Source organism: Mustela lutreola, chromosome 8, assembly GCF_030435805.1.
Source record: "Mustela lutreola isolate mMusLut2 chromosome 8, mMusLut2.pri, whole genome shotgun sequence".
Taxonomy (NCBI): Eukaryota; Metazoa; Chordata; class Mammalia; order Carnivora; family Mustelidae; genus Mustela; species Mustela lutreola.
The window spans coordinates 99,650,836-99,665,227 of NC_081297.1; the positions used below are offsets into that span (position 1 = coordinate 99,650,836).

The window sequence follows — 14,392 nt, forward strand, 5'->3', positions numbered from 1 at the left end:
GATTATTTGACTTCTGTAATTTTTACATTGGCAAGACTTTTAATCCTTTCGCTTGTCTGCTGACCTATTTTTTTGGTCGCTATCACACTGCTTACTGTATCTTCATTTTACATTTTGTTATCTGGAAGGTCAATTTCCTCCTTTAAGAAATTACCTTGATTGTTCTAACCTATTTATCATTACAGATAAATTTAGAATCACTTTATTCAGCCTTTAAAAAATCTTGTTCGAGGGCGCCTGGGTGGCTCAGTGGTTTAAGCCTCTGCCTTTAGCTCAGGTCATGATCTCGGGATCCTGGGATCGAGCCCCACATCGGGCTCTCTGCTCAGCGGGGAGCCTGCTTCCCCCCTCTCTCTGCCTGCCTCTCTGCCTACTTGTGATCTCTCTCTATCAAATAAATAAATAAAAATCTTTGAAAAAAAAAAAAATCTTGTTGGGGTGCCTGGGTGGCTCAGTGGGTTAAGCTGCTGCCTTCGGCTCAGGTCATGATCTCAGGGTCCTGGGATCGAGTCCCGCATCGGGCTCTCTGCTCGGCAGGGAGCCTGCTTCCCTCTCTCTCTCTCTCTGCTTGCCTCTCCATCTACTTGTGATCTCTCTCTGTCAAATAAATAAATAAAATCTTAAAAAAAATTATTAAAAAAAAAATCTTGTTGGGATTTTGATTAGAATAAACTTATTAAGTATTCTTATTAAGTAGTTTTATTACATTACAAATGAAGTTCTATAACCTTATTTATAAACATAGGTCTTAACCATTACTGCCCAGCAGCTATACCTAGAGTCTGCATTTTCCTGCTGTATGAATGGGCTCTCTTCTCTCTCCTGCAGTACTTCTCTAACTGGTTATATAGAAGAAGATTATTTTTATTTTTTCATTTCTATTTTACTAAACTCTACTAATTTAAAAAGTTTTTGAACAATTCTACATTTTTGGGGTAGAAAATACAAAGAAGTGGAAATAATGTCTTTTTCCAATATTCCAGCTAATTCTGCAGGATTCATGCCGATCACAACAATTCAGAACAGCATTAAGTGACAAGTATTGGGCCCCTGTCTCATCTCTAACAGCATTGGCCTGAGTCTTGCACCTTAACTATAAGGTGTGCTATTTGTTTGAAATACTCATCATAATAAGGACGCATTCTTCTAACAGTTCAATAAATTACCAGTAAAGGATGCTAAAATTTCAAAGGGCTTTCAAGCATCTATTAAGATGAACATTACTTTTTTCGTCTTTCAACTACTGATCTTGTTGGTGGACAATATAACAACCACTATTACGTAGTATTTACTGCAACTCAGGTGCTGATATAAGTGCTTGCTTTACATGTATATATTCATTTAATATCACAAAACCCTGAGACAGATTTTAGGACACCCAGTTACAAATGGGAAACTAGAGAGGTTAATAACTTGCCCAACATCAAACAGTTAGAAAAGAGGCAGAGAGAGCATTCAAAACTAGGTGATCTAGCTCCAGAATCTGTGCTCTTAAGCACAACACTATGTTGCTGTTTAATGGATTTCCTGATAAGCTAGGCTACTACTTACTTGGTTATGTGCATGGTTCCTGAATTTATTAGTATTTTATTATGGATCTTTGCAACTCTTTGCATCTCCTTCCTTCCCTCATTTGGGCTCCACACCAGGCCTGAACTCCTAACCCTGAGATTGAGACCTGAGCTGAGACTGAGAGTCCGATGCTTAATTCAATGAGCCACCCAGGCACCCCTGCATCTATGTTTACATAGACATAGCTATTTATACCTCATACATCACATATATGTGTATACACACACAAGATACTGGTTTTGTTTGGTTGCTATTATTTTTCTCAGGCTGACTGTCAGGGTTAATAGGGCTTTGTAAAGTGGCTGGCAAGAGTTGACCACAAAGCAATTTACATTGCATAAATGTTACTTGATTCTTACAATTCATTTCCAAACCTCAAACAGTAAAGCTTTAAATATTCTCTAGTTCTGAGCTATAAATCAAACTGGCTTAGAAAATACCTACAATTAAGGTTCAAATTGTAAAAAGTAGTATTTCAATTAAAAGCATTTAAATCACATTATATAAAGTCCTTCCTTTAGATCAGGCATTTAACTAGGTCTCCCCAAAAGAGCATGCTTCTTCTTAGAACATCAACATCAAGTCTCACAAAATTAAGGTAACTTTAAAACTTACAGCACTGGAGAAAGTCATCCCCATTTCTCCAATGAGAGCCTTGGTTTTCTTTAGTGGTGTCTGTGAAGTAAATAATCATCTGTTAAGCCATTTCCTCCAATAAAAAAAAAACACACAGAGACCAAAACTCACGTTTTTTGCATCTTACTCGCAATGATCAGCTCCATTTGACACTAAGAAACTGCCAAAAGAGTTCTGTTTCTGGAGATGAACCAAACAGATTTGGTTACAGTCAGTTATATCCCATGCAAAAGAGCAGTGGGGTCACAATGCCTGCAGGAAGGGAAAGTTCACAGCTGATAGCATTATTCTAGCAATGCTGATTTCAATGTAATGAAATTTTGGTGCTCTCTTTTGTCAGCAGCCCTCTCACAAGATAGATGGGGCAGATCTCCATTAATTCATCTTTAGGAGCAGGATGTGGGCTAAGAGATGAAAGGAGCCTTCCCCTCTTTAAAAACAGAGAGATTTTAGGTTCCCAGAGCCAGATAATGTCCCGAAGCCCAGAAAAGGACTCAAATATCATCAGTGATGGAGTCCAAATGCCTCCTTTTCAATCACAAGCTCAAAACCCCATGCACTAGGCCAATCACAACTTCAAGTAAGGACTTGAACCAGATGGCAAGTAGTAGAGACAATAATCTCAAATCCTAGAGTGAGGATAAAAGTATGAAGAAGGTCATTAAAATACAAATAAAAGGAACACTAACAATCTTTATTTAGATTCCAGACAACAAAAAAGGACCACTGAAGAGATTCTAATTTTAGTTGTATTTTATCAATCAGTTCATGATGATTTTGAAGTACCTTTGAAATCTGAGACCATATTCAGTATAGTTTTAAATATACCTTATAGTGCAGTAATTCCTTAAAGATTACCTAAATATGTGATTATGTTAACAAGGTTCTTGTTTATAATACTGTATAAACGACTCTCCCCCACTGTTTTATATAAATAGTAAAAAACCTAAAGAACCCATAAGCTCAAAAGGATGAGAATTCTAACTTATTTAAGAAGATCTTTCATAAGTGCATGAGTAGCTCCAGAATAGGTTTCCAAGGAGATGCTACAGATCTATAAGTCTTCGTTAACCTTCAGAAGCAATGTCACCAACTGAGATCCTCCAGAAAACATCACTGGGTGCTACTTTCAGGTAAAGAATATTGGGCTGAATTAAACACTGGTTTGACAAGAAATCTGAGTTATGACAACAGAGGGAGGGGAAATGAGAATACAAAGTATAAATGGGAAAAAGGACATTGTGAGTTGATTATATGGAACTCAATCCTCAAACTGTTGGATAAATATGCAACAGTACTGAAGAATATCTAATTGTTTTTTATTTTTTATTTTTGAAGATTTTATTTATTTGACAGAGAGACACAGCGAGAGAAGAAACACAAGCAGGGGGAGTGGGAGAGGGAGAAACAGGAAGCCCGATGTGGGACTTGATCCCAGGATCCTGGAACCATGACCTGAGCTGAAGGAAGACATCTTCAGCTGAAGGCTGAAGGCTTCCTTCAGCTGAAGGAAGACATCTCAGCTGAAGCTGTACCACCCATGTGCCCCAGAATATCTGATTTATAGTAAGATTATAGTATGTGATTATAACCCATTTGTTAAATACTTAACGTGTGTCAGGCACTGATCGAGGCCAGGATGAACAGAAGACAAAAGGTCCTTGATCTCATGACCTCTGTATTCTTGGGGACTTAAATAACAGGTAGACAATCATTTCAGGCAGTGAAAAGTGCTATGAACACAATAAACCAGGATGATGTCCTTTAACTGGCGGGAGAGGGGGAAACTACTTTAGTTGGGTGGTCAGGAGAGGCCTCTTTCAGGAAGTAACTTGGGTACTCAGAGTTACATGATGAGGAGGCCAGCCATGCTAAGATCTAGGAAAAGGTGCTTCCAGGCTAAGTGAATAGCAAAGACAAGAGCTGCCAGAGAAGATGCACATGTGAGGAACAGAAAGAAGGCACATGTGGTGGAAGTAGCACAGCAAGTAAAGGAGACTGTGGGGTAAGACAAGGTCAAAGTGTTAGGCAGGAGCCAGCAGATGATGCACAGAGATTTTAGTGTCAATAAGAATTTGTCTTAATGACTGTAATTTTTAATGCTGCTAACACCAGTACAGTGATAACCATGTCTGCTAAATCAAACAAATCCTAACAAGAACCACGCTGTACTGAAAATGTCTGTGTCTATGCTAATCTAAATGCTAAAATGGATCCTTAAGATACCAGCAAAGAGAGTTACAAGGTTGGTCAGGTCAAGATTGTACAACACCGCTTAAGGAGCAGTCAATCTGATACCTGGATCTGGGTAAATGCATTACTTGACTCATCCAAAGCAAATCCCTTCCATAAAAATCCTAAGGAGTCATTTACTTTTTTGGCTCCATGTATAGTGGCTCTGAAATAAAATTTTAACATATTTAATAATCATTGTTTTCAGCAAAGACATGATGTGTTCGTCCCCTACATTACATCATGGCTCCTTCCCTTACTTCCTTGAAATTTTGACCAAATGTCAGTTCTTCCAGGGTGAATGATTTTAGAAAGAGCAACCAGTGAAGTAGAGTGTATCCATCCCACCATAACATTCAAGTAAAATAAAATAGGAACTATTCCCTAAGCAAAAAACCAGAATCCCACAGATGATACCTGCAACAAATACAGGGAAATGTTCAAGATGATCATAAAAGACGATTTCAAAGATGACTGAAAGATTCTACATGAAACACTACAGGAAGTACTAGAATCCTTCTACCTGAGCTGGTCTGGTGGACTGGACTACGGTTTATTTGGCCAACGATGGCAGCAATTCATAATCCTTTTTGAGCCAGAGACCTCATTCTCCACAAAATTGAAGATAAAATACAGAGTATTACGTATAAATTAAGGACTTCCATGATCCCCCTGGTGTTCCTAAGTATCATCTTAAGAATCTCTGATCTGAAGTATAAGTGAGTAGCTGATGTGGTTATGTGGAATGACATCTGTTAAGTCAGTATTCTAGAATATGAGAAAAATGGGGCTTCAAGATCATAAGACACCAGGCTTTGCTCCTTATTAGCTACATGAACTTTGGCCAAGTTACTTAACACCCTCTTAGTTTCCTCTTATTTAAGGGAAGGACAGTATGTACAGCAGAGAACTTTTATGACTGAAACACAAGTATAAAATACTTCATACTCTTACTGCTCCAAGTAGGTTTTCAAATGCTGTTACTGTCTTAGTGATTTCCCTTCAAGTCCTGCTTGACAACTAGTGGTAGAATACCCTGGAAAAGGATACAAGAGAAGCCAGAATACCCCAGAGAGTTGAGAGCATTAAATTTGACTTGTTCCCCACTCAATTTTGGCTCTTTAGTATAAACACCTATTATAAAGAATCTGATACTGGTTTAAAGAAGCAAATACAACATGCTAAGGAGAAGATACCTCAAAGCTATACAGACCACACCTGTGTTCTGTAAAAATTAAGAAACTCAATTCTGAACACCTTATATTTCAGTGATAAACTTTTGTTTTCACCAGAGATGTAAAAGCTTGACCTTTTAATTGTCTTAGTCACTAAGCTATTACTAATTTTTGATAGAGATGGCTTGCCTTTTCTAGACAAAGCACTTTTCAAGGACGCACATAAAGTTTTTTTGAAGGAATTTTGTGAGGAGGGTCAGTGGAGTGGTGGGAATGGAAAAAACAAAGTAAATTCCAGGAGAGCAATTAAGTCAAGACTCTTCAATGTCAATGTGGTGGAGTAGAAACTAAAAGGCAGTGAGGCATATGTGGCACAAAATGTAAATGCAAGCATCTTAAACATAAACCAGAAAAGTTTCTCAGCACTGTGAACACAGTCCTGAGTAAGAAATACATTTTCACTCATTATCCAGAAATATATATATGGATATGCGTACCTTTATCATATATACCCACATGTATCACACCAACATTTTCTATTCTACTTTATTTCACAGGAAAGTAAAAAATCTGGGAGCTACTCACTAAACTGATTTCACAACTCACTTATGGGTTGAAATCGGCAGTTTGAAGGACACTGAGGTAGGGTGTTCCCAGACAGTGTAAGTTAGGAACCTCTTGCGTGAAGTGTTTTCATAGTCTCAGCACTTAGCTGAAAACAAAAAGATAACTGAAACGAAGAAATAAAGGACATATATATTTTCTTAAAAGATAAGAAAAATGCCATAACCAGGATCAGAGTACTCATCAGAATTTTGACCTGTTTCAACTACATAAGTGCCTTGGGAAAGCCACTTTCTGGAGCCTCCATGAGTAAGGGGTTGGGTAATGCGCCTGAAGGTCATAAATTCCAGAACTCTAAGATAAAGAAGCAAAATTCACTCTGGGAAACAATGAAGTCTCATAAAAAAACACATTTAAAATGGAACACGGACAATAGTAGCAAATGTATCGGCCAGGTGTTCAATTAAGCTAATTGAATTCTCTCGATTCTTGGGAGGCAAAGCGCAGCCTGAAGAGTTTGACAACCTATCCATCACATTAGTTGATCTCAGCACTTATTAAATATCGGGCACAGACACTGTACATGGAGACAAACACAGAGGTGGCCTAGGTCCTTTAAAGAGAGAGCTGGACTTGTCCTCAGATCCTCTAAGCCAAAAGAAAAACGAGGCTTGCGTGCTCTTAGCCAGCACCTGCTCCTCGTTGGTTCAGCCCATCCCTAACTGGCGTCCACCTGTTTATTTTGAGCTATAAACGCGAACTCCGCAGCACTAAGGTCCAGGTTCGAACCTCTGTGTAGTGCGTGCATGTGTGCCTACTCAAAAGAGACGCGGGAGAGAAAGGAAACAGAGTCCTGCGGCCCCTCAAACTTGCGTATGGGGTCAGGCGTGGCAAAAGCAAAACCATCCAGGATCAGGCACCCAGCTCAGGGAACTGGGGGTGGGGATGGGGAAAGAGGACAAGAAACCTGGGGGTCAGCCGGGGAGATCGAGGGGCGGGGCAGAAATAGAAGCGTTACCATGCCGCCGAGCACTTCGTCCTGGTCGTCGGTGAGGATCAGCACCACATTGGGCCTCCGAGAGCCCGTCGCCACCCCAGAGACCCCCAGGCAGCTGCCCAGCAGCAGCAGCAGCGCCGCGCTGCAGGAAGGCAGGTGACGGGGGCTGTTCCGCCGCGGCCCACTTGGGGCCAGAGGCAGGAGCCACATGGCAGACTGGGTTCCGGGGGTGGCCCCGGGACCGAATGGAGGGACGCGCAAGTGTCTGAAGGCCAAAAGGCGAACGAACTGCAGGAGGAAAAGCGTTGCCGGGAAAGGCCGGGGGACTGGGGTCAGGCGTTTTCTCCCCTAGCACGATCACGTGAACCGGAGACAGGGGGCGGAGTACGCCTTGCGGTCACGTGAGGCCAGACGGGGCAGGACTGCGAACGGAAAGGGAGGCAGGGCGGATCCGTGGGCCGGAAACCGGAAGTGGGCTCAAGGGGCGAAGAACCGGTCGGGTTGGGGGTTTTGCGCTTGCTTTAGTCTCAGGCTCGGGTTGGCTTCGCGAGCGCTGTGTATGTGAACGCTTGGTGCGAGGGTTAAAAGGGAGAGAAGATGATGGGGCGTCTGAGTGGCTCAGTGGGTTAAAGCCGCTGCCTTCGGCTCAGGTCATGATCCCGGGATCCTGGGATCGAGCCCCGCATCGGGCTCTCTGCTGGGCAGGAAGCCTGCTTCCTCCTCTCTCTCTGCCTGCCTCTCTGCCTACTTGTGATTTCTCTATCAAATAAATAAATAAAATCTTAAAAAAAAAATGGAGAGAAGATGAAATGAACGAGGGAATCAGCTCACAGTAGGCGGTTAAGAGAAGGGAGGAGAGTGCTTACCTGATAGTAAGGTCAGCTGGTGGGCGAAGTCTGGTCTCTGTCGTATTTTATTCTCGAGTCAACAGCCACTTACGAGAGCCTTTATGTTGAATCATTTCTCATTTTCTCTACAGCTCACCTGTTACACTCGAAGCTGGATTCTGGCTCAGCTTTCTGGACTCCAAGCCTCAGCTGATAAAGTGTTTTCAAACAAACGATTTAGGGATATCCTGACAGCCTAATACTACTTGGTGAATTTTTGAAAGCCCTTTTAGAAGATGTTGGAGGATATGCACATTGAGCAAAACAAAACCCCTGAAACATGGTTACCCAACCACATTAAGTAATGTTTAGGGGGAAAAATTCCATGTACTAAGGCTCCAAATATTTCTGTGATACAGAAATACAGGTACAGCTCTACCTCAACCGTCTGCTAAAGTCTATGCAAACAGAATTATCCCTGGCAAGGTGAAGGGTCAAGTTTTATTCCCCACTTAGAGTAATAACCTGTACCTCCTGGCTCCTAACAAAGTGTATTTTCTCTAAGCGAGACCATCTGGCCTGAAAAGTGTTTTAAAACTCATGAAAGCACTATAATGAGTTAAAAATAATTGTGGGAGTACTTTTTTTTTTTTTATAAATTTTTTTTTTTTAAGATTTTATTTATTTATTTGACAGAGAGAAATCACAAGTAGATGGAGAGGCAGGCAGAGAGAGAGAGAGAGGGAAACAGGCTCCCTGCTGAGCAGAGAGCCCGATGTGGGACTCGATCCCAGGACCCTGAGATCATGACCTGAGCCGAAGGCAGCGGCTTAACCCACTGAGCCACCCAGGCGCCCAATTGTGGGAGTACTTTGAAGTGTCATATATTCAACTGTAAGTCTTATGCAAAAGGAAGTGTTAACTTTTTGAAAAAAAAAATAGGTTTACAGAAGGCAAGAAAACCTTTACAAAATGAAGTAAAGTTCCACTGTAAGAAAAATTATTCTGGGAATCTGGTAATAGTCGTTCCCAGATGGTCAAGGTACTGGGTTACAGCCTCAAACTATGCTCATTTTGCAAACTGGTGTAATAATCCCTAGGAAACCAAGACTTCCAGGAGACTTCTGGCACAAAGAAGAACCTGCATTGATGCCCCAAATTGTAAGATTATATCACTGGTCTTGGTTCAAGGCTACTTTATGAACTATCTGATGGCAGAGATTGTATAATTAAGAGCCAGCTTTATTCCAGATGCTAGACTAATGCTGAGGAAACACTGTTCCTTTTTCATGGAGCTTGCAGTCTAGTTGCAGAAAAATATACAATCTAATAATCACAGAAGTGTATAATTACAAATAAGGAGACATGCTATGAAGGAAAAGTAAAGAAAGAAATGAACATTTTAAGGAGGTGGGGGGCTGACCTAATTTTTTTAAAAAAACTATTTATTTGACAGAGAGGGAGAGATCTTAAGTAGGAAGAGAGGCAGACGGGCGGGGAAGGGAGGAGCAGGCTCCCTGCTGAGCAGAGAGCCCAATGCAGGGCTCTATCCCAGGACCCTGAGGTCATGACCTGCACCACCCAGGCATGGGGCAATTTAAGGATTCGCTGAGGAAATAAATTTTCTGTGGCCCTGAGGAGTTTAAATAGAAGATCATTTGTTAATGGGATAGTGGGGTGGTAGAATGTCTCCTAGGCACAGGGTACAGCATTTGCGAGGATATTGAGGTAGTGCAAAGAACTAAAAGATGCCAGTGTAGCTGGAGCAGAGGGAGAGAAGGAGATAGAGAGGTAAACAGGGCCCAGATTATGTTAAGGATTTTGGTCTTCGTCATAAGGCTAATGGGGAATCACTTTAAGAGTAGGGGAGAAAAAATCATACATGAATTTGTATGATTACAAATTCATGATTACATGAATTTGTACAGATTAGAAGAGGATAAGAACGGATGAAAAGAGAACAAATCAGATTTTGTGGGGTGTGAAGCTTATATGTATGCAATTTGGCAAGGGTGGCTCCTTAAGAAAAAGAGTGACAATATAAATATAAAATGAGGTGCGAAAGTGAATATTTATTTAGAGTAAGAAAAGAAATAACCATATTACAGATTTTTTAAAGTCAAAAAATATTACAAATTGGAATGCAAAATTTTAAAATATAGTATTTTTTATTAATGAACTACAGACACGCTTCTCCATGCTCCTCCCACTGCTCCGCCGACATTTTCGGCTATGTACACTTTAATCGTCTCTTCATAAGAAAGTGGGTTTGTAATATATTTTATGGAGAGAATAGAAGATCATTTAGCCTTTTCTCTAGCATAGTTGATCAATTTTTTATTATCGATAGTTAAGAAATTGTTTTTCATCTTCAGTTCGTTATTGGTTTTACACACACACATATTTACTGTAATCATGTATTATGAGTTTATATCCTCTGCACTGATGTCAACTTGAGGTCAAGTCCGAAAGAAATTTAATATTTTTAATGAGTTTATATGATTCACTTTCTTCACAAATTATCAATTCAAGAGCCTAAATATTACTTTCATTTTCAGTTTATTTCTTCTACAATTACTGTTTTCATTACGATCTGAAAAAAGTGATTACTATTTACTTTTCAATGTCAGGACAATTTCTTTTGATTTTCTCACCTTTATCACTTTAATTTCATATTCATGAACTTTTTTTTTTAAAGATTTTATTTATCAGAGAGAGAGTGGGGGAGAGAGTGAGCACAGGCAGACAGAATGGCAGACAGAGGCAGAGGGAGAAACAGGCTCCCTGCTGAGCAAGGAGCCCAATGTGGGACTCGATCCCAGGACGCTGGGATCATGACCTGAGCCAAAGGCAGCTGCTTAACCAACTGAGCCACCCAGGTGTCCCATATTCATGAACTTTTTACCTCAATTTTATCTCGATGTTTTTTTTCCCCAAGATTTTATTTATTTATTTGACAGACAGAGATCACAAGCAGGCAGAGAGGCAGGCAGAAAGAGAGAGAGGGAAGCAGGCTCCCTGCTGAGCAGAGAACCCGATTTGGGCTCTATCCCAGGGTCCTGAGATCATGACCTGAGCCGAAGGCAGAGGCTTAACCCACTGAGCCACCGAGGCGCCCCATCTCAATGCTTTAATAAAATAAATTTACAGACAACATAAGAAGGTGCCTGCCATATATGTCCACATCAGGAGTCTAAAATTTATCAGTTGGAATGTTCCTAAGTGTCTTTCTAAATGACAGTTAAAATGTTATGTTTGGGTTTTATCAACTGTTAAATAAGTTTGTATTTTTTTAAAAGATTTTATTTATTTATTTGACAGAGATCACAAGTAGGCAGAGAGGCAGGCAGAGAGAGAGAGAGAGAGGGAAGCAAGCTCCCTGCTGAGCAGAGAGCCCGATGCGGGGCTCGATCCCAGGACCCTGGGATCATGACCTGAGCCGAAGGCAGAGGCTTTAACCCACTGAGCCACCCAGGTGCCCAAGTTTGTATTTTTTTATAAAGATTTTATTTATTTATATGAGAGAGTGGGGAGAAGGAGCAGAAGGAGAGAATCTTCAGGTAGACTCCCTGCTGAGTGTGGAGCCCAGCACCCGGCTTGCTCTCACGACCCTGAGATCATGACCTGAGCTAAAACCAAGAGTCAAATGCTTAACTGATTGAACCACCCAGGTGCCCCTGCAAAGTTGTTTTTAAAGAGCATGTACCCCTTTGCTCTGTTGTGCTGACATATGACTGTAAATGTCATTCAACAGCAGATTAAAATAGCTCAAATATTTCTTCACCTTGTTGAAAAAAGTCAGATAAAAAAGTTAAAAATTGCTATAGAGGTTCCTGTTAGAGGAGTAGTGCACAGTAATCAACAACTGATCAGTTTGTCACATCCAGAATAGAATGTGTAGTGTTGTTATTGGTGTCTGGTTATATATATGATTTACCACTTTTGAAAACATTTTCCATGAGGGGTTCCTGGGTGACTCAGTTGGTTAAGCATCAGATTTCAGCTCAGGTTATGGTCTCAGGGTCCTGGGATGGAGCTATGAATTGGGATCCACACTCACTGGGGAGTGTGCTTGTCCCTCTCCCTCTGCTCCATCCCCCAGGTTGTGCTTTCAGACTTTCTCTCAGATGAATACATAAGATCTTAAAAAAGAATGTAAAAAATATATATAGATTTAAAAAAATGAAAAAATAAAAACCCCAGAACATTTTCCCATCAGGATGTCCGCCTGGCTTAGTCGCTAGAGCATGCATCTCTTGGTCTTAAGGTTGTGAATTTGAGCCCCATATTGGGTGTGCAGATTGCTTAAAAGTAAAGCCTTTTTAAATACTTTTAAAAAAAATTTCCCATCATTAATTTTTCATGAATTGTTTTTGTAAAATAAGTAATTTAAAAATTTTTTATAATTTTTTTCCTACACCTTAGGCAAAAGTGGGTTAAACCCAACTATTAGTTGAAAAATTCCCATGAAATTTCCATTATTGGTACAACACTGTTTCTTATCATGAACTCTGAAGTAAAAATATCTTCAACTTAAATATTTAATAACCTTGACCTCCATCTTTGGCCATGATGGAGTAATAGGGCCAGACTAACCTTTTTATTAGAAACAACCAGAAAACAGGCCAAAATATGTTTCACACAATGGACAACAGTCAGTGTAGGACTATAATCTGTGTGTAAAAAGGAAAGAATTTCCCCCACTTTTAGCCTGTGGGCACATTCTGAACCAGAGAGCCAGGAAGAGGATCCTATGCAGAACAAAGATGAGTTTAGGGGAGAGAGATTATATCTGGAGGAGGTTGAGGTAGCTGGCAGAGGTGAGGCAAAGTTCCAAAGAGGAGGAAAAGCTCCATAAATCTGCAGATAATCCTTTTGAGATTTGGTGGAACACCTAGATGTCCATGTGTAGGGTGAAGCCATCATACATTACATAAAGCAATGAATAGCCAAGGAGATGTAAGAATTCTCAGAGGATATATTTGAGATCCAACCAGCCAGAAGAAAGTCTTCTTTGATCATCAGGGGTATTTAATAGAGAACCCAAGAAGGTCATACCTTAGTAGTAGGGCTAAATTATCATGAGTGAAAAGTATTCTATACCTGTAATGACAAAGTTTATTTTTTAAAGATTTATTTATTATTTGAGAGAGAGTGTGGGGTGGGGGACAGAGGGGCAGAGAGAGAGAGAGAGAGAAAATCTCAAGCAGACCCCCCACTGAGCACAGAGCCTGATGAGGGGCTTGATCTGAACCGAAATTAAGAGTCAGACACAACCAACTGAGCCACCCAGGCACCCCTACAATGACAAAGTTTAAATATAAGTCTCAAAATATCAAGCTGATCTGCAAGAACTTTAACTTGCTGGTGAGAACAAGGACCCATACTATAAAATCTGGATGCTCAACAATATGAAATTCACAGGATTACACAGGAAATCAAATAGGAAAATGTGATCAGTAACCAGAGAAAAATCAGTCAATGGAAACATACTAAATGGCACAGATAAAGGAATTAACAGGTCAGGGATTTTATTTTATTTTATTTTTAAAAGATTTTATTTATTTATTTGACAGAGAGAGATCACAAGTAGGCAGAGAGGCAGGCAGAGAGAGAGAGAGGAGGAAGCAGGCTCCCCACTGAGCAGAGAGCCCGATGTGGGACTCGATCCCAGGACCCTGAGATCATGACCCAAGCCGAAGGCAGCGGCTTAACCCACTGAGCCATCCAGGCGCTCAGTCAGGGATTTTAAAACACCTCTTATATATGTATATGTCACAGTCTAAACAGACTTAGACTGGGCATCCTGCCGAATAGCATATCCATCCATCTATTGCATTGATGACATATTGATCAGGCAGGATGAACGAGGGGCAGCTAACCTACTGCAATCTTTTGATATGACATGTGCTCTGGAGAGTGGGATATAGGCCCTAAGAAAATTCAGGGACTTGCACTTCAGTGAAGGATGGCAGGGGCCCATGGGGTATGCCACAGTGAGCCTCCAGAGTAAAAACAAATTGCTGCATCTTGCTTTTCTTACTACAAGGAAGGAAGCCCAGTGCTCATTTAACCTTTTGGATTCTGTATGTAACTTACTCAGCTTAGGAAGACTGCCAGCTTTGAGTGGGGCCTGGAGCAGGAAAGCATGCTAGAGCAGACGGGGCCAACTTTGTTATCTGTTGGGCGTAGTGTGAAATAAAAATGTGGGCACTAAAGGTGCTAAAGTATAAATCCATTTAAAAATATTGTATTACTGGGGCGCCTGGGTGGCTCAGTGGATTAAGCCACTGCCTTCGGCTCAGGTCATGATCTCAGTGTCCTGGGATCGAGCCCCGCATCGGGCTCTCTGCTCGGCGGGGAGCCTGCTTCCCCCCCTCTCTCTCTCT

At 40.9% G+C, this 14,392-nt stretch overlaps 1 protein-coding gene across 1 annotated transcript in view; it reads right to left on the reverse strand.

Annotated features, from left to right (window-relative positions):
* Nucleotides 1-7,557, reverse strand: part of GNS (glucosamine (N-acetyl)-6-sulfatase) — a 58,602-nt gene extending 51,045 nt beyond the window's left edge. The window contains exons 1-2 of the mRNA XM_059186229.1: nt 7,198-7,557; nt 2,188-2,247 (exon numbers count right to left, since the gene is read on the reverse strand). Of these exons, the coding sequence (XP_059042212.1) occupies nt 2,188-2,247; nt 7,198-7,386 (249 nt within the window). The 5' untranslated portion in view covers nt 7,387-7,557. The remainder of the gene's footprint in view (nt 1-2,187; nt 2,248-7,197) is intronic.
* Between the last annotated feature and the right edge of the window lie 6,835 nt (nt 7,558-14,392).